The following is a 19793-nucleotide window of genomic DNA, read 5'->3' on the forward strand; positions in this document are numbered from 1 at the left end:
GACCCTCTGGCGTCTTCCAAGTCAAGGAGCGTGAACTGACTGTAGGGTTGGCCTCATATCCCAACCCTTGTAAGGAGTGGGATGATTGTGTAACAGGCCACACCTTAGGCCACCAGTTGGAGGAAATAATACTTTTATCAGCTCCTGTGTCTAAAATTCCTGTAAAACTCTTCCCTTCTATTGTTAATTGTAAAGTGGGTCTAGTTTTGAGATCCACTACTAAATAAGCAAAGTCAGTTCCTGAAGAACCGAACCTATTGGCACCTCTTGGCGCCCCGGTGGATGGAAAACAATTATGTAGACTTGGAAGAATAACCAACTGAGCAATCCTATCTCCAGGGGAGATGGAAAATATGCCTTGTGGACAAGAACAGAGAACTTGAAGTTCTCCCGTATAATCTTGGTCTATCACCCCAGGATGAACCTCAAGCCCCTTCAAGGTAAGAGAGGAGCGGCCTAGAATAAGGCCAACGCTTCCCTCAGGCAGGGGACCTTTAAAATCAACCGGGATAGGTTGCACACCCTCATATGGCATTAATAAGAATTGGGAGATAGAGCGGAGGTCCAACCCTGCGGAACCTCTTGTAGCTCTGGAGTTAGAGGTCTCCCCCGGTTGTAGGCTTGTGTCCCATATTTTTTGGGGCCCTGAGACCTTGGGCCCGAATATTCGTTTTTTGAAATGTCTTCATCTCTTTCTGTAGGGGAGGGATCATGTTGAATAATCCTTCCCCGAATGTCCTTAACCGAGCGACATTCATTGGCCCAATGATATCCCTTCCTGCACTTAGTACATAACCCAGGGGTTTTCTTTTGTATAGGAGTACGACATTCTCGTTTCAAATGACCTGGTCTGCCACAATTATAACATACTTTACGGCCGCCAGGACTTGAGCGGCTCTGGCCTTGCAGGATAGCTGCTGCCAGGCCAGCGTTAGTCAGTGGGCCTCCAAGACCTTGGCAGACCTTTATCCAATCTGTCAGCCCTTTGTTTCTCCTAGGGGCAATAACTGCCTTACATTCTGGTGAGGCATTTTCATATACTAATTGTTCGATCAATGGCTTGACTTGCTCTGGGTCTCCAAAAATCTTGCCTGCTACTTCTGTCATTCTAGCAACAAATTCTGAAAAGGACTCCTGGGGGGCTTGTAATATTTTTGTTAAATTTCCTCCAGCCTCGCCCTTTTTCGAGAGGGCCTTCCATGCCTTAATTGCGGCGGTGGAAATCTGGCCATATGCTTCCCAATCATAGTTAATCTGGTCAGCAACATACTGTCCTTGCCCTGTTAATAATTCAAAAGTCCACTGTCTCTGATTGCCCTTCGCATTAGCGTTGGCCTTTGCCTGTGCTTGAGAAGCGTCGTGCCACAAAGCCTTCCATTCCATATACTGTCCCATATTAGGGAGAGCAGCTTTTACTGTGTTCTGCCAATCATTCGGAGTCATTGCCATAGTGGCAAATCTCTCAAGCTGCATAATTGTAAAATTAGCATCAACTCCATACTTGTTAACCGATTCAGCGAATTCTTTAATAGAAGCATACTCTACAGGTGCGTGGACACGACCTCTTCCTGCGTCCTCAAACACTGGAAAAGCTTGTAACATTTTTCTCTTGTCTTCCTCTGAAAGGAAGGAGCCTGAGCAGCGCCTGTCCACATAAGGCGGAAGTGCGCCGAGAACATTAGGTTGGGAGGGAGCTACAGGCCGAGAGGCCGTTCTGCTTCTATCTCTCGTTTTCCTCTGCTTTAGATTTCACAGCGGTAACTGTTTATCTGGCTGGCATCTTTCCTCTTCATCTATCTCTTCATCTGAGTCCTCTGAGGAAGTTATCCCCTCCAACTCAGAGGCATCAAGCCTCAAAACTTCCTTTACCGGATAAAGAAATCTCTTTCTGAGGGTTACTTTCCTCCCGTCTCTCCCAAGGGTGTTCTTCCCCTCATCTTTCATCCCCGTAGATTGTTCCTCGGGGAGGCTTAATTTCTTTAATATATCCTTTTTCCCTTTTCCTTTCTGAATTTCTAAGCGCTTCCTTCTTTTCTCTGTTTCTGACATGCTAACCCGTAATCCGTCTGCCACTCCCCGAACCACTACGAAAACCAAAAGGAAGAGAACTAATGCTACCAGCACCATAGCGAGAGCCTCTAAAGTTCCTGCCAACTGGGGAGGGAAATAAATTAAATCAAGTCCAAACATATCTCTCAGAGAGCATTACCTTGTTCTACGGTTCTGGAGTCACTCCACGAGTAGAGGACGAGTGGAGGGCCTTCTTAAACAGCGCCGGCGATGGTAAATTCTCCCAGGTTTCTCTGCACCAACTGTGAGGCGCGCGTGTAATCTTCTCGCCAGCAAGAATGCACCACACACACACACCAGAATCCTTCCATAAAAACACATTTATTCCCAAATACAAAATGGTGGAAGAAGATGCCAGGCCCAGGAAAAGCACTGCTTAATATACCCTTGGAGCGGTGCATTCACCTCTGATTGGCTGCTTACTCGTAGCGTGCCAAACGCCGTGGGATGGGCTTTAACTTTGGCAGGCCTTTTCCATGGCACATGCGCAATTCACCTATTCACCAGGAAAAATCCAGGATGTCAGGCAAACGCAGCTTTAGCCAGCGCATGCGCGGCTTCCTACATTATTGATTTCAACCCAGAGTTTTATTATTTCTTGTCATCTACTCCTTTTGGGCATGATTTCTTGATTTTGTTCTAGTACATTCAGGTGTGCTATGAAGTTGTTCATATGAGACCTCTCTAATTTCTTTTTTTTTTTTTTAAACGTAGGGTTTTAGTGCCATGAACTTACCTCTTAGAGCAGCTTTCATTATGTACTATAATGGAAATGAAGACAAAGAATGAGGAGAGGCCATAGTAGAAGGTCTGCTATAGAGCAGGATATGAACCCGGGTATTGAACTTGGGGGAACAGAAGGAGAGACAAAGGTCTGCCATCAGCCTACTTGCTTCCTTTGTCAGAGTGGCATATGTTTTCCAGGGAGTACCTGCTGGAGTTGGGAACTGGGATAAAGCACTAAGTCTGGAATATTGTTTAAGGGTGATGGAGATCTTCGTGGTCCACTGGAGATGGATGCGGAGGAAGAGGAAGCTGCAGTAAGTATTCTGTTGAGGAACTGGGGATGAGACTGGAGGGCTGAATATGAAGAGGAAAGAGTGATAAAGGTTTGCTATTAGACTACCATTTTCTCTGAGCAATTTGTTAAAATTAGAACAAAAGTGAAACATATAGCATGACATTCATACTTGTTAATACAACAGATAGGGGATTAAATAAATATAATTATCTTCAAGAAATTTTTATCAAATATAAGTATCCAGTGGGTTAGTAAACTTGAAATGATTCTGATCACTTGAGCTGTAATAACAATTGAAAAAAGATAACTTGGTATAAAGTTGACCAGGAAGGTGTTTCAAGAAAAGTAAGTCTACCCTATAAGTTGGGGTGAGGTAGAATGTAATGTTTGGAGGTGATTCTTTGTGAAAATAAAAGAACATTAATAAGTGTTAGCCACTATATTAGCAAAATTTCAAATAATCCAAGAGAAATCACATGAGGGACAGGTAACCACCTATTCAGAAAGTAAGTGTATACAATGAGAGTGAGCTCAAGAGGTTATTGATGAAGATTCTGCCAGAACCTCTCTGAAGGATTTATATCTTCACAATTCAAATAGTTTATATATTACTAAATCTTTTGGCCACATTTTTTTTTGGGTAAGAGTGAATATCTCAGACTTCTGTAGGTGGACTTCATGGACATCAGAACATCTAGGTTGAAGAATGACATAGTTACTTGATAGGAACATTATGTTACAGAATATGCTTCAGATTCAACCAAGACCTTTTCCTTGATGTCCATGCTCACAGCAAACTCATCTCTGATGGAATTTTACATGCTGCCAAGTCAAAGAGTTGGCAATATTATAAATTATTTTATGCATTTTAGGAAACACTGAGTTTATAACTGTAAACTTTTTATACTCATTTATACTTGCTAAAGAATGAGAAATCTTTCATATCCATGTATTTGAATGCTTATCTCAGTGAAATTTGAGTACTGAAAACAAAACAAAATAAATGGCTTCAAATGGTGTTCATACATGAACATACAATCAAAATTCCTGGAGATAAAATTATTAGGCTAAGAAGCAACTGTGCTTATGACACTGGGTGAAAAAGTAAAGTTCTATGCATGTTATGATTCAGTGTAATAATTTGTGTACTTGAGCACAAAATATCCAGAAGCAAATGGATTGAAATGTTAATGGATCTTTCCCCCCCATTAGGACAATGAATAAGATTTTTTTTTTATAATTTTATCATTTTTATATCATCTATATTTCTTATCATGGTCATGTGCATAATTAGACAAATCCCAATATTAATATTACAAATAAAATTATATTACAGATCTTGTGTTATAAAGAATGGCTGTTTTTACTGTTATACAGAATAACTTTGAAAATTTCAAAAGGATGTGCCTATTACATGTTGTTCATCAAAATGAAGTATTTTATTTTATATATTTCCAAAAGTAAGATTTAGAAATGTATAGCATATACTGAAATGGTTCAGTAGGTAAAGTTGCTTGCCCCCAAGTCTGATTGATGACTTATGTTGAATCCTGAGAACAGAGAGAACTGACTTCTACAAGTTATCCTCTGACATTCCCATGTGTGCTGTGTGTGCACCACAATAAATAAGTGTACTAAAAAGTTACAGCTATCTATATTAAGTTATACTTAAACCAAGCTTAAAAATATCTTCTCATGGAGCTGGAGAAATGGCTCAGTGGTTAAGAGCACTGGCTGCTTTTCCAGAGATCCTGCACAATTCCCAACAACCACATGGTGGCTTACAACCATCTGTAATGGGATCCAATGCCTTCTTCTGGTGTGTATAGCAATAGTGTACTCATATACATCAAATAAATAAATAAATCTTTAAAAAATATCTTCATGTTTACTCATGGTTTAGTTAAAAATAAATCAGTACATGCTTTAAGTAATGAAGATTAAATACATTATGATAAATTTTTTACTTCAAGATAAATATAACTTTGCTAGACTTTAATCAGACAACAGCATATATATATAAATATATATATATATATATATATATATATATATATATATGTAAAATTTTAGAAACAACCTATTCCCATCTTAATAGTTTAGTTTGGCTCTGAAAATTCAGCACAATATAGATTTCTTCCTTACACAATAAAGTCACAGACTATCAGAGCTAGATATGACCACTTATTAAGAGTTTTGATAAGAGTCACTTATTCACACCACCACCACCTTCATTTTATTGTCGAGGCAACTACTCACAAGGACAGGTAATTGGTGCAAAGTTATGTACCTAACTAGTGATAGATTCCTTACTGGGACATAGTTTGAGGTTGAAAAGCCTCACTATACCAGACACTTGTCCTGGAATTCTCAGGGTTTTTTCAACTATTCATTCTATTACACTCTTTTCACTGCATGATAAGTGGTGCTTTATAATTTCTACAGTAGGACAATTGCTGATATTTTCAAATTAAACAATCTGACAGTGGTATGCTGACAGTGAATGCTTGAGTGGTAAAGTTCTCTTTTGGAGGCTGAAGTCTGCAGATGTGAGTACAGCTGTTTGACATTTACTATGTGCTTATGTTTTATTAATGAGCATTTAAGATTACTGTGTAAGTATACTTTATCACTGTTTATACTTAACCAACAAAGTTGCAGTTTTAATTTGATGTAATAATGGCTTTAATGTATTTTTTGTTTTTTGCATTTTTGTTATACTTTACCTGAAAGAATGACCAATAGTTTTGTCATGTTTGTGTACTATATTTGTGCATATAATTTTATGACTCCTTTTTGTTATTTTAATAGATACCTTTCTTTCATTATGGAATCTTATGAGAATTGCTTTCTGCTCTATAATCTGTCATTTGTTGTAGATTAAAGCTTATTTTTCTATGAATAAGACTTATTCAATAAAGCACTATTCTTTAAAATGTTAAAAAAACAAAAAAACTCATACTTTATGATAAATCTGCTTAATGAAGACTATACATTTCTTAGATATGAAGTAAAACTGATCCAACTAGGAAGACACAGTTACCTGGGACAGAACCACAGCTTCACGAGTAGCTTGGCTTTGTGACTGCAGTAATACATCCTGCAGGTAAGCTGCTCTGTGGGCACTGTTTTTGGCACACTGCTTTGAATTCTTAAGACACTGGCTGAACTTCACAAAAAGTTTTAAAAGTTGATGATTCCTGTCTAGTAAAGCTTAGCACAAAATGTGTAGTATCATGGACAATGGTGTCAAGTCACTAGTAGCTATACAGGTGGCGTGCTTCCCTGTCCCTTGGAAACTCTTTACCTCCCATCTCCTTTTGGCTTGTCTATAGATTTAATACCTTCTAAGTAACTTCATGTGGAAATCAAAAGTAGCAGAATTAAGAGGGGACTGGAGACATTACATTTCTGCCAGTACAATTCCCCCCCCAAATCAATGCAGTCACTCAATTTCTGACATTGTTCTTAAAGTAGTTATTATCCAGTCAACACAAAAGTGGTTAACAGTGGCTTTGCTTCAATTTGTTCTAAAGTGGAAAAAAATAAAAAGCTTTTGTTTGCACTTTAGAAAACACATACAGTCCGCTGAGTCCTTTTTCTGCTTCAACCCTGAAAGGACTGGAGGTTGAACGTTCCTTTGATAGTGAGTAAGCTATCTAGCCAAATGCTGCTCTGGCTTCTACTGTCACCAGCAGGCTTTGAACCCTCTCACTCCACTTCAAAACAAGACGCAGATTTCTTGGCAGAGGAGCTCATGTTATCTGAAGGGTGATAGGAAAGAGTGCTCATTTTTGTTGACAAGCCTGCGTGTGACTTGGCCTTTGGGGGAATATATTTCAGAAGCTGGAGGAAATATCTTTTAAATTTTTTCCCCAGAAAGCCATAAAACAGAGGGTTCAGGCAATTGTTAAAATAAGCTATGCAGATGGTTATGGGCATAGCACTGTCCACGATGTCGGCAATTTCACAGTCACGGATGACACCCAGTTGAATGAGCACATCCAGAAAAGTGAATACTTGGTGGGGAACCCAGGAAAAGAAAAAGAAAAGCACAATTGCCATAATTATCCTAAAAATGTCATCATTTCTTGGCGTGTTCTTCTGAATTTTATAAGCCTTCTTTAGTGCTTTCCAAATAAGAGTATAACTGGTCAGAATGATCAAGAAAGGGAACACGAAGCCCAGAATGTTCTTCGTTAGACCCTGTCCAATGGGGAGTGTTGAGTTCTGAGACTCATAATGAAAAGCGCAAACTGTGATATTAGTGTTCTCGATGAAATATACATTTCTGTGGATGATGGCTGGCAAACTGGCCAAGCCAGCCATCAGCCAGATGATGATGCAGATGACTTTGGCCACCAGCATCGTGCGGCGGAGACGAGACTTTATAGGGTGGACTATGGCCAGGTAGCGATCGACGCTGAGACACGTGAGCAGAAACACACTGGCATAGAGGTTGAAACTGATGCTGGCTGAAGCAATCTTACATAGGTGACTGCCGAAGGGCCACTGGTATTCCATAGCGGTATAGACTGCCCACAGTGGCAAAGTCAACAAAAAAGATAAATCAGCCAGGGCGAGATTCAGAAGGAAAACACTGGCCACAGTCTTTAGCTTCATGTAAAAGTAAATGACAATTACCACCAAGCTGTTTCCAAATATTCCCACCACGAAGATGATGCTGTAGAGAGTAGGGATCATGACAAATATGTAATTGTGCCTGCCAGCCTTGGGGCACTCATCTTGGATTCTTTTAATTCCATCTTCAGTAGAGGAGTCAGGGATCATGTCGCTTTTTGTGGGGTGAATTGGTCTCTGATACTATGCAAAATGCACCCTGGAAGAAACAGAGGTTTTTTTTTAATTTGTAATTTTCTGTTGCAAATAAGCAATTTTAATTCTCAATAACAACTGTAATAATTCAACTTTAGTCTTTGGGGGAAAAGTCATAAATCTGTGTGTGTTGTCAAATACTAGCTTCCAAGTTGATTGATAACAATATCATCTGTAAGTCTTGAAAAATACTACAAAAGTAAATTAGCTAGCCTTAATGACCTGAAAGCTGTTCTTGGAATAAGCAGAGCTAATGAACAGATCTTTAACCTTATCATAATTTATTTTCAATCAATTTATTTCATCTCTCAGTCTTTGATTCGGTATAGAGGTCATTAGCATTCTCCCTTAAGCAGTCACTGTGGGAATAGATTTAAGAAGTGTAGTAAAGAGGCCCAGTGCTTTGGAGAATAACATTCCTTCCATGGTTTTCAGGCTGCATCAGGATGAAACTGTTTATTTTTTTTAAATTCCCAACTCAGTTCTGGACTTTCATTCCTATTGGCCCTTTCTGGACTTAATGCTGAGATTAACTATTTAATTAATAAACAAACCTGTCAAACAAACAGATTAGGCTAGGATTATTTACAAGACCTGTCTTTCATTATCCCTGGGCAACAGGAGCAATTGTTTATGGCATGCAGATGTCCAGATGTTTGGGAAAGAGTTCCACAGAGACTTTTATGGGTATTTCTTCAACATTTCATACGATCAACACTTAAGCTGTTCAGCTGTATGATTCTGAAAATCAACAAATTCTCTATTATATCAACCCATCAGGAAGTTCTGGGGGGGAATGCTGAGATGCTGCAAGAGAAGCATGGCAGAGTGTGGAACTGGAGTGCTCTAAGATAAGGCTATCCTGGAAGGCTACACAGATCCTGCTGTGATGTCATAATTGAATTTCTATGTGTATGGGGCTGTGCATTCTACTATGAAAGCGTGCCCTGCAGAAGAAAAGGAACAGAACTATGATTCTATTGTTCTTCCTAGAATCCCTGTGTTTGCTATCTCTTATCTATCAAAGTCGATTGCAGAAGACTTCAGGCACTGCATTTGAGGTATTCATACCTGAAAACAGAAGGGATCTCTTTACGTTTCCTGAGTAATTTAATCTATTGTCCTTCTTTAAGTGCCTAATTCCATCCTCTTCTTTTCCTTTATATAATATATACATATAATTTAAAGCCCTTCCTCCCTTCATTAGCAACCACACATAGGTATTATCTACTCCATGTGTCATATTTTCTGTGAAGTCTTCCCAACTTTCCCAAGGAGTGTTGGAACTTCAGACATGTGTTTTGACACTTTAAGCATCTTGACATATCCTCCCCATTTGACTGATGAAGATCCAATGATTAAGAGTGGGCAATGCCTGAGTGAATGGCAAGTGGCCTGGATGTTCTGAGTATACAAACATGAGACTACTTTCTATAGGATCCATAAGTCCCAATTTATATTCTTACTTGCTCACAGAATCTCATGGAAAACATTCAGTGTTACCTTGGCAATATTGACAAGAAATTGAAAACAACAGAGGAAAAAAAAACATAGAAATGTGTGGTTTACAAAACAGTACAAGTTACAAGTAACTTGACAGAATTCATGGCTTTGAGGGAGATAGGCTTAGTTCTTTGTCAGTCAGAAGAACTTCCCTTTAATGGCCTTGTTTATATTTTTTGTTGGTTTCATTATAGTTATGGGACTTACACCAATCTAACAGTATAATTTCCTTAGATAAACATTCTTTATATGTTGATTTTTCCATAAAACTTTTCTTGGTTACTACTCATTCATACAGATTAATTTGCCTGTTTGCTAATACTCTCATATGTCGTTAGTTGTAAGTGGTTAGATTTTCCTCAGGAAAATATTTGGAAATGTCAAGGTTAAAGAATGTTTAAAAAATGAAACAAGCCCAAGTGAACTCTATACTGAGAGTAGGAATATTTGGCTTGGCTTGAGAATAAGGATACCAAAAATAGAAAGAAATTTACTTCAAGTATGACAATCTCTAGGGAGCCCTGAGTTGCTATAGTGAGGAAGAAATTCTCCTCATCTTTGTCTTTCCCTCCTGACATCACACTAATCAGTTTGTTGCATTAATTTTGTTTGGAGTGAATAAAATTGTACTGACTAATCCGAAACCACTACCAGCTTAGAACAAAGATCATCTGCATTTAAAAGGACAGATTTATAAGCATGGATTTGAAATCCAATTTACAACCAAGGTCTGCTTCTTCTGCACTTCAATTGATTTACACTGGCTGCTAGTTAATATGTAAAAGATTATTCTGAACAGCTAGAGGAGTCTGCTGGCTGACTTGTTGTTGTTGTTAGTTCTACACAAGCTAGTATTATCTGAAAAAATTACAACTGAGAAAATGTCTATAAGATTGCCCTGTAGTCAAGCCTGTGTGGCATTTTCTTAGTGATTGATATGGTCCTGTGTGGGTGGTACCATCCCGGAGGAGGTGGCCATGGGTTCTATAAGAAAGCAGGTTGAGCAAGCTATGGGGAGAAAGTCATTAAGCAGAATCCTCCAATGCCTCTACATCAGTTGGTGCCTCCAGGTCCCTGTCTGACTTCCCTTGGATGGTGGACTACAAGCTGTAAGACCAAAGAAATGCTTTCTTTGCCAAGTTGCTTTGGATGTGATGTTTGATCTCAGCAATAGAAACTCTAAGACAGTGGTCATACTTGGGAAATTTTAATGAGGTCTTGATTAATTAAGTAATGACTGTATTACTTGAGAGACTCTAGACACAGCACTGAAAATGCTTACATATCCATAAACATTTGAATAATGACCAAGATTTATCACCTAACGAGGAAAATATTTCTCATATTCAATACTTGAAAGAAGGGAACAAGAATCTTGGGGAGTCAAGAAAAAAGGAACATAAATGTGGACAGATATATTCTGTAGACACTTAACATCGATCACAGTCCCCAGTACCTGGTATGCTGCTATGTTCAATTTTCAAGTATGAAAATTAGTAAGGCAGAGTTTTCTTTCCTTTTAGTGTTCCTTCCTAAGAGGAAGACAGGAGCTTTAGAGATCCAAATATCTTTACTGTGTTTTAGGGCCTGTGAGATGCTCTCTGTTTATAGTTGACCCAGCTTGGTGAGAAGTGTAGAACATGAAAATGGCAGAGGAACTTAAGGAAAGCATTTGTATTTTGGAAGGTATGGGGTTGAGGGTAGGAGTGAAGGGAAAAGAACAGTAATAACTTGAAGGCAGCGAGCTGGCCAGCCAAGAGGTAGTAGAGATGAAGTTATAGCTTGGACGTTCCCCTCTTTAGGATGCCTATAACATATTTATGGAAATTGGCTCTTATGAATCTACAGATGCTGAATAACCTCTTCGAAGTGTTGATCCAAATGTGCACTGGGACATTCTGAATGGGAGAGTGCCATGACATTCTCCATCCTGCATTAACACTCCTTTGATAAGTTTTTCTGGAGAAACATGGACCTTAGAGAAGAATGGAACTGTTGGCTCCAAAGGAAACTCTATATCCCCAAATTCCAAAAGGGAGAAAGGACAAATTACTATCTGTGGTACCTATTAGCATGGCCAAGTGCATGCTGGCTTCCAGGATTCTTCATTATCAGAAGTGCTTGCTACACATTCCAAACTCCTTTCCATCTCCTCCTGTACCCTAAGCTCACAGGTCTCCCTCCCCTCAGCTACTCATAACCTTTACTATCTTGTTATTTTTGATATGTCCTGTCTCCCTCCTTCTTGTTCTTTTTTGTCTGCCCCATTTTTTCTTGTTTTCTTAACCCCAATCTATTGTCTCTTCTTATTTCTCTGCCTTGTCCCCTCTGAGCCTGCTTCTTTCATGGTGAGATCCTGTCTGCTGGCCATGTTCAGTCTACTTTCCTTTTTCTTTCCCTGTTCTAGACACTTCCAGATGCCTCTGGCTGTTGTCTCTCTTATATCTACAATAAAACCTTCCCCTAACCATGTCATAGAATGATCATGTCATCGGTTTATACAGGAACTGCTATAACTGTTACCTGCCTTCATTGAGGGGGAAGGAGCAAAGATCATGGAGCTCTTCTTTCTTTGAAGCTACAAGGAGTCTGGGGAAGAAATTGTGATACATTAGGAAAACAAAAATTGTAAGACACAGAAATCAGATACCTTTCTGTTTGTGCCCAGTGAACTGGATCCTGAACAGAAAGAATGCTGACAAAAGTAAGAATCAAATGGGTACTGAGGGACAGTCAGGTGGAGGTAAGACCGTTTCTTGTTCTGTTACACAGTATGCTGACAAGAAGATGAAAGAAGAGGATCTGAATGTTTTTATCAGAGAGAGAAGAGAATAATAAATAGTTGAGGAGATAGATACATTTGACCCTTTTTGTCACACATTGAGTAAACATATTAAAATATCATGGCAGTGCATAAATATGTATATTTTATGGATTTATGAGACAGTTAAAATTTTCAATAAGGATTAAAGAGCCAAAGGGGAAAACTGTCTAATTTTAGGCCTTTTTAAATTGTCCTTTACTCAGGCTCCATGATATGTATGAATTTTATGCACCATTTTCCTATGGTCAGGGCAAGAAGGATTTGGAGTAGAAATACTTCTAATGGATCACTCTGTCACTTCCAGAACAGTGTGTTTCTCTGATGTTAGCCTCAGTCTCATCATCCATAAGATGGGAATTGATTCTCTTTGAATATAAAACATATAATGAAATACAATTATGTGAAAGTACTGGGCATTAATTTTAATAGTGTCCAATAAGTTGAAATTGGACTTTCCTTTTTAAGGCAAGGCAAGCATTGACTCACAACACCTATCAGTAAGGAAAGTATGAGAGAATACAAACAGGTTTATCAGTGGTAAATTTCTCATGTTTCCATTAAAAGGCTTAAAACTTCAAGCTGTTTTTCAAGGAGTATGGGTAAAAAGAAATGGGAAGCAGCTGAACAAATTTGCCATTATGCAGGTGGGGCCTTGCATCTGCTTACTTTTGTGGGCAATACTTGGTGTTTCTCTACATTTTTTTTTTTTTTTTGTTCCATGAAGCCAGTAGAAGACCAGAGACTGTTCTTCTTTAGTATTGAAAAAGAGGTCCCCAAGACTTCTGACTAGATTGTAAATACTTAAAGCTTTTAGGCAATCCAAAACCTATCTAAACTGTGTGCTGCTTTATTTTTAGTGACTTTTCAATCTAAAGAAAAAACGCACTTCTTTGCTCCCGATTCTAATATAGAGAAACTAAGATATTAGATTGACATTTTACTTTTATCAACATTTATATCCCAGGTTGAAAGGAATTTCTGCATTTCCTTTCATAAATTGAGAGTCTGGGCCAGTGGGCTTGGTGGGTAATGGCAGTTGGCACCAAGCCTGATTGATGCCCACATTAGATCACAGTTGTATTTTCACAAGCAATATTTTCAATTCATCTTTCAAATAATTAGTTCATATATAAAAGGAATAAAGCTATTTATAAGTTATTGCCTTACAGTGTTGCACAACTCAATAAACCATCCTATTCAAAACACACTTTCTTGTGTCTATTTTACAAATCAGACATTAGAAAGCAGTCCTTTCTTTTCCTGTATGTCCATCTTCCCCAGCATCACTTCTGGGAACAACTGTCAGTAATTATGTATTATATATTCATTAACTCATAGAAGTTGGGATTGAAATTTTAGTCTCTAGTGATTTCTTAACCAACCAACCAACCAACCAACCAACCAACCAACCAACCAACCAGACAAACAAAGCAAAACACCAAACAAAAAAGCCTATGTCTTGACAATTTATGCCTATTTTATGGATGCTGTGTGTTTCTTTATTTCCTTAAGCATTTTTTCTCTATCTATTAAGAACTCCTATTCATTTCATGCTGTATGTGTGTGTGTTTGTACATGGTATGTGTGTGTGGGTGTGTGTGTGCGCCCGTGCGTGTTTGTGTGTATGCCACAGCACACATGTTCAGGTCAGAGGACATCTTAAGAGACTCATTTCTCTTTGTCAACTATGTGCCCTGGTGATCTATCTTGGGCATCAGACTTTGGTGCCAACTCCTTTATGAAAGGAAATGCAGAAGTTCCTTTCAACCTGGGATATGAATGTTGATAAAAGTAAAATGTCAATACCATATCTTAGTTTCTCAAACATAGTTCAAGATAAATCTCTCTATCTAGAAATCCCTACTTACTTTGAACTATAGTCAAAATAACACATGTCCCAACATGTCTTCTCAACTATCCCGAATTTTCCATTGCATTTTGTTTTTTTAAAGTTTCAAAATGAAAAAAAAATTGGTAGTGATCAAAGATATGTGATCAAATCTAATTATCGTGCTTTTTAAAAAAATCCCCCTTTGACACTATTATTTTAGCAGAAAATACTCTCTTTATATTAAATATAAAGAGCTAAATGGTTGGAAGAGTTCAAGGATTGAGAAGTGAACGCTCTACAGGCTAGGAAAGGAATTACATGAAAGCCAGTAAGTACACTGACTGACGTCTTCTTCACGCTCACACTCTGCAGGTTTATGAGGTCACAGAGCTTTCCAGTGCACTCAGCACACTTCATTACACCAGCAGCCTGTCCATGAGGACTAAACAGAGTTCTGATGGTGTAGTCATGGAGCCTGCACAGCAGTAGTCCTAGTCAATGGGTGGAAAAGCAAGAACTATTGTGGACTTCTCAGTAATATCTATGCCATTCTATCTGTCAATGTCCCTCTTCCAGATTAAAAAGCAATTTCATTTGATCTTAATTATGTGTATATCTGTGTGTGGATATGTGCCTGTGAATGCAGGTATCCATGGGTGTGGAGCAAAGGGATCTGATCTGCTGGAGCAGTTGCGAATTGCTTGATGTTGGTGCTGGAGATGGAACTCAGGTCCTCTGCAAGACAGTCTATTCTCTCCATCCACCAACATCCTGTGTGTGTGTGTGTGTGTGTGTGTAGTTATGTTGTGTGAGAATTATGGTTCAATTGCTGAAACTGTTTTATTTTACTTTAAAACATTACTTTAAAAGGAATACTAAGTGACTAGCCAGGCATGACAGTGCGGATTTAGACCCTTCTGAAACTAGAATTTATATGCATCACGAGTTTTACGTTAGGCATTATTATCATCTATCATCATGACAATAATTTTAGATTAAAATTTTAAATACACAAACCACAGAGCTATAAAACTTAAATCTAAAAGTAAGAATATGCATTATACATGTTTCCAAATTACTCAGTGTTCCTATTACAGGAGGAATAATCTTTGAACTACAATCTGTAAATCATTCCTGGACAAGGTGAAAATTCTGTTTCTGGATTTCCTATTTGCTAGCTTGGTGAAACTGACTAAGGCACTCAAAGTCTTTAGGGTTCTACATCCTTGAGGAATATTATATACTTAATAAAATCCCCTGAAGCACCAACATAGCATAGTATTTCTTTTCAAGGGCTATGCATCTTTTGAAGATGGAGGCAACTTGTCTTGGCAATCAAAATATGTTGTCAGTTATAAGTATGTGTAATAGCATATATTAATTATTCTATATTGAGCACAGTCTTCCAATTATAACAAAATAAAAATTTTCAGAATAAATTACATGTATAACCTACATGTAACAGTTTCATTCTTTGTTTATAAAGTTTCAGAATAAATTTATAAATTTTCAGAATAAATAAATTACATGTATAACCTACATGTAACAGTTTCATTCTTTGTTTATAAAGTTAACACATGAGGAAAAGGCTTTCCATGTATCCTGGTAGATCCTGCTTAGATTAGCCTCTTTCACTCCACTTATAGTCAAAAGCTGTGAGTCTTTGTGGAATTCATGTCTATTTAATATTGTTGCAAGATGAAATGGTATGAAAAGAATGGTTTATGGTGGAAAATAAAATTAAAAGCAAGTCCTACAGTCAGGGAGGCAAGATTATAGTACCCCACAAAAGCAAGGCACAAGGTGATATTAAAATAAATCATAGGAAAATGAAGACAGTCATGGATTCATTGTGGAAAAATATAAGTTATTAGGTTTACTATTGGTTAATGTGTTTCAGATGCCCAGATAAAAACAGAGGTGAGTAAAGAGGAGAGATCTTTACAACATCATGTACCATATGAATGATTCAACCAGTAGTGTTTAGAGGATGTCAGAACCTTCTGTCCTAAGAGAACCGACCACAGGAAGGACTTGTTATCTGATTGTGTTCTATTTAGGTTTTCAGACCATGTACTTGTATGCGTTATACTTTTCATAAGCTTTAAAATTTTTTACATCTACTTCATTTTATATGTATGAGTGTTTGCCTGCATGAATATATGTGTGCCACATGTATGCAGTGCCCTTTTAGGTCAAGTGATGGTATTGGGTCCCCTGGGACTAGAGTTATAGATGTTTATGAGCTGCCATCTGGGTGCTGGGAATTGTAATCGATATTCTGCAAGAGCAAGAAGTACTTTTAACTTCGGAGCCATCTCTAGCCACAAGATTTGTTTTTGTTTCTTTTGTTTTATTTTTTTTATTGGATGTTTTATTTACATTTCATATGTTGTCCCCTTACCCCATCCCCCACCCACCCAGGAACCCCCTATCCCCTCACCCCTCCTCCTTCCTCTCTGTGGATGTAACCTCTATCTACCCCCACTCCCATATCCCCACCCTCAAAATTCCCATCCCCTGGGGCGTCCAGCCTTCATGAGGTCAAGGTTCTCTTCTTCCACCTATGCCCAGCAGAGCCCTCCACTCTTAAATATTCAGCTGAAGCCCTGGATCCCTCCCTAATTGTTTTTGTTTTTAAATATCAAGAAATTGTGCAGAAACTGTAGGGCCCAAGTAAAGTTGGACAGCACTGGAGATCCAGAAATGAGTCTCTTCTTTTACTAACCAACCACGTCCAACCGGTAATTCAATATCCTGCTTTGTTATTCCTTAAACATTACAAGGTGTTTAGCCTGGGAATGACACCACCTGTTTTCACTTCTGTTTCCTGTTTGCTATAGGTAACAGGTGAGAGGATTGGAAGACAGAACACACACTAGAAACAAACTTATTATTTCAAGGGCAAGTCATATCAACTGAAGAGAAGACAGTTCTCAGTTTTAAAGATTGGTGGAAATTTTTAATTTTTAAACTCAGTAGAAAAAAAAAAAAAGCCGGGCAGTGGTGGCGCACACCTTTAATCCCAGCACTTGGGAGGCAGAGGCAGGCGGATTTCTGAGTTCGAGGCCAGCCTGGTCTACAGAGTGAGTTCCAGGACAGCCAGGACTACACAGAGAAACCCTGTCTTGAAAAATAAAAAATAAATAAATAAATAAATAAACTCAGTAGAAATTTTTTTATTATAATCTTAAGTCTATTTTAAAGAATTGTTGTATCTTATTATTGATTGGTTGGTTAATTGATTGATTGATTTGTGTTTGTGTGTGCATATGTGGGTTTATGCACGCCATGGCACATGTGTATGAAGGTCAGAGGGCATCTTTCAGGTCTCAGTTTTCTCCTTCTATCGTGTAGGTTCCAGGAACTCAGGTCACAAGCCTTAGCAGTAAGTTCCTTTACAGGCTAAGCCATCTCCCTGGCTTGATTTTAAGAATTATAAAAAGAAACTTTTCCCCTGTGCCCAAGTATTCGAGGCTCTTCCCCACCTTCTCTTCTATTAGTTTCAGTGTATCTGGTTTTATGTGGAGGTCCTTTATCCACTTAGACTTGAGCTTTGTACAAGGGGATAAGAATGGATCAATTTTCATTCTTCTACATGTTGTCCTCCAGTTGAACCAGCACCATTTGTTGAAAATGCTGTCCTTTTTCCACTGGACAGTTTTAGCTCCTTTGTCAAAGATCAAGTGACCATAGGAGTGTGGGTTCATTTTTGGGTCTTCAATTCTATTCCATTGATCTTCCTGCCTGTCTCTGTACCAATACCAGGTAGTTTTTATCACTATTGCTCTGTAGTACAGCTTGAGGTCAGGGATGGTGATTCCTTCCGAAGTTCTTTTATTGTTGAGAATAGTTTTTGCTATCCTGGGTTTTTTGTTATTCCATATGAATTTGAGAATTTCCTTTTCTAACTCTGTGAAGAATTGAGTTGGGATTTTAATGGGGATTGCATTGAATCTGTAGATTGCTTTTGGGAAGATGGCCATTTTTATTATATTAATCCTGCCAATCCATGAGCATGGGAGATCTTTCCATCTTCTGAGATCTTCTTCAATTTCTTTCTTCAGAGACTTGAAGTTCTTGTCATACAGGTCTTTCACTTGCTTGGTTAGATTCACACCAAGGTATTTTATATTATTTGCGACTATTGTGAAAGGTGTCATTTCCCTAATTTCTTTTTCAGTCTGTTTATCTTTCATGTAGAGGAAGGCTACTGATTTGTTTGAGTTGATTTTATAACCAGCCACTTTGCTGAAGTTGTTTATCAGGTTTAGGAGTTCTCTGGTTGAATTTTCGGGGTCACTTAAGTATACTATCATGGCATATGCTCTAAGATCAAGAATTGACAAATGGGACTTCATAAAACTGCAAAGTTTCTGTAAGGCAAAGGACACTGTCAATAGGACAAAACGACAACCAACAAATTGGGAAAAGATCTTTACCAATCCTTCATCTGATAGAGGGCTAATATCCAATATATACAAAGAACTCAAGAAATTAGACTCCAGACAACCAAATAACCCTATTAAAAAATGGGGTATAGAGCTTAACAATGAATTTTCAATGGAAGGAACTCGAATGGCCGAGAAGCACCTAAAGAAATGTTCAGCATCCTTAGTCGTCAGGGAAATACAAATCAAAACAACCCTGAGATTCCATCTCACACCAGTCAGAATGGCTAAGATTAAAAACTCAGGTGATAGTAGATGCTGGCGAGGGTGTGGAGAAAGAGGAACACTCCTCCATTGTTGGTGGGACTGCAAGATGGTGCAACCACTTTGGAAATCAGTGTGGCGGTTCCTCAGAAAATTGGACATAGCATTACCTGAGGATCCAGCTATACCACTCCTAGGCATATACCCAGAAGATGCTCGAACATATAACAAGGACATATGCTCAACTATGTTCATAGCAGCCTTGTTTATAATAGCCAGGAGCTGGAAAGAACCCAGATGTCCTTCAACTGAGGAATGGATTAAAAAAATGTGGTATATTTACACAATGGAGTATTACTCAGCTATTAAAAACAATGAATTCGAGAGGTTCTTAGGTAAATGGATGGAACTAGAAATTATCATCCTGAGTGAGGTAAGCCAATCACAAAAGAACACACATGGTATTCACTCACTGATTATTGGATATTAGCCCAGAACCTTGAAATGCCCAAGATGCAACTCACAGGCCACATGAAGTCCATAAAGAAGGAAGACCAAGTGGGGGTGATTCGGTCCTTCTTAGAAGGAGCAACAAATTACTCAAGGGATCAAATATGGAGACAAAGTGAGGGACAGAAACTGAAGGAGGGGCCGTTTCAAGACCACTCCACCTGAGTATCTATCCCATGTGCAATCACCGAAGGTAGATGCTGATGTGGAAGTCAGGAAGTGCATGCTGATAAGAGCCTGATATGGATATCTCCTCAGAGGTCTTCAAGAGTCTGACATACTCAGAGGCAGATGCTCACAACTAGCCATTGAACTGATCATGGGGTTCTCAATAGAGGAGTTAGAGTGAAGACTGAAGGAGAGGTGAAAGGATTTGCTGCACCATGAGGAGAGCAACAATACCAACCAACCAGAGCTCCCAGGGTCTAAACCACCAGCCTGGGAGCACTTAGGGAGGGATCCAGTGCTTCAGTTGAATATGTAAGAGTGGAGGGCCCTGCTGGGCATAGGTGGAAGAAGAGAACCTTGACCTCATGAAGGCTG

The 19793-nt window shown here is 38.6% G+C and overlaps 1 protein-coding gene across 1 annotated transcript in view; it reads right to left on the reverse strand.

The window, feature by feature from the left end:
* Window positions 1–6802: 6802 nt before the first annotated feature.
* The window catches only part of Agtr1 (angiotensin II receptor type 1), a 41519-nt gene continuing 28528 nt past the window's right edge, over window positions 6803–19793 (reverse strand). The window contains exon 2 of the mRNA XM_028764125.1: window positions 6803–7931. Within this exon, the coding sequence (XP_028619958.1) occupies window positions 6803–7882 (1080 nt within the window). The 5' untranslated portion in view covers window positions 7883–7931. The remainder of the gene's footprint in view (window positions 7932–19793) is intronic.

The sequence above is a fragment of the Grammomys surdaster genome, unplaced genomic scaffold, assembly GCF_004785775.1.
Source record: "Grammomys surdaster isolate TR1022 unplaced genomic scaffold, NIH_TR_1.0 62, whole genome shotgun sequence".
Taxonomy (NCBI): Eukaryota; Metazoa; Chordata; class Mammalia; order Rodentia; family Muridae; genus Grammomys; species Grammomys surdaster.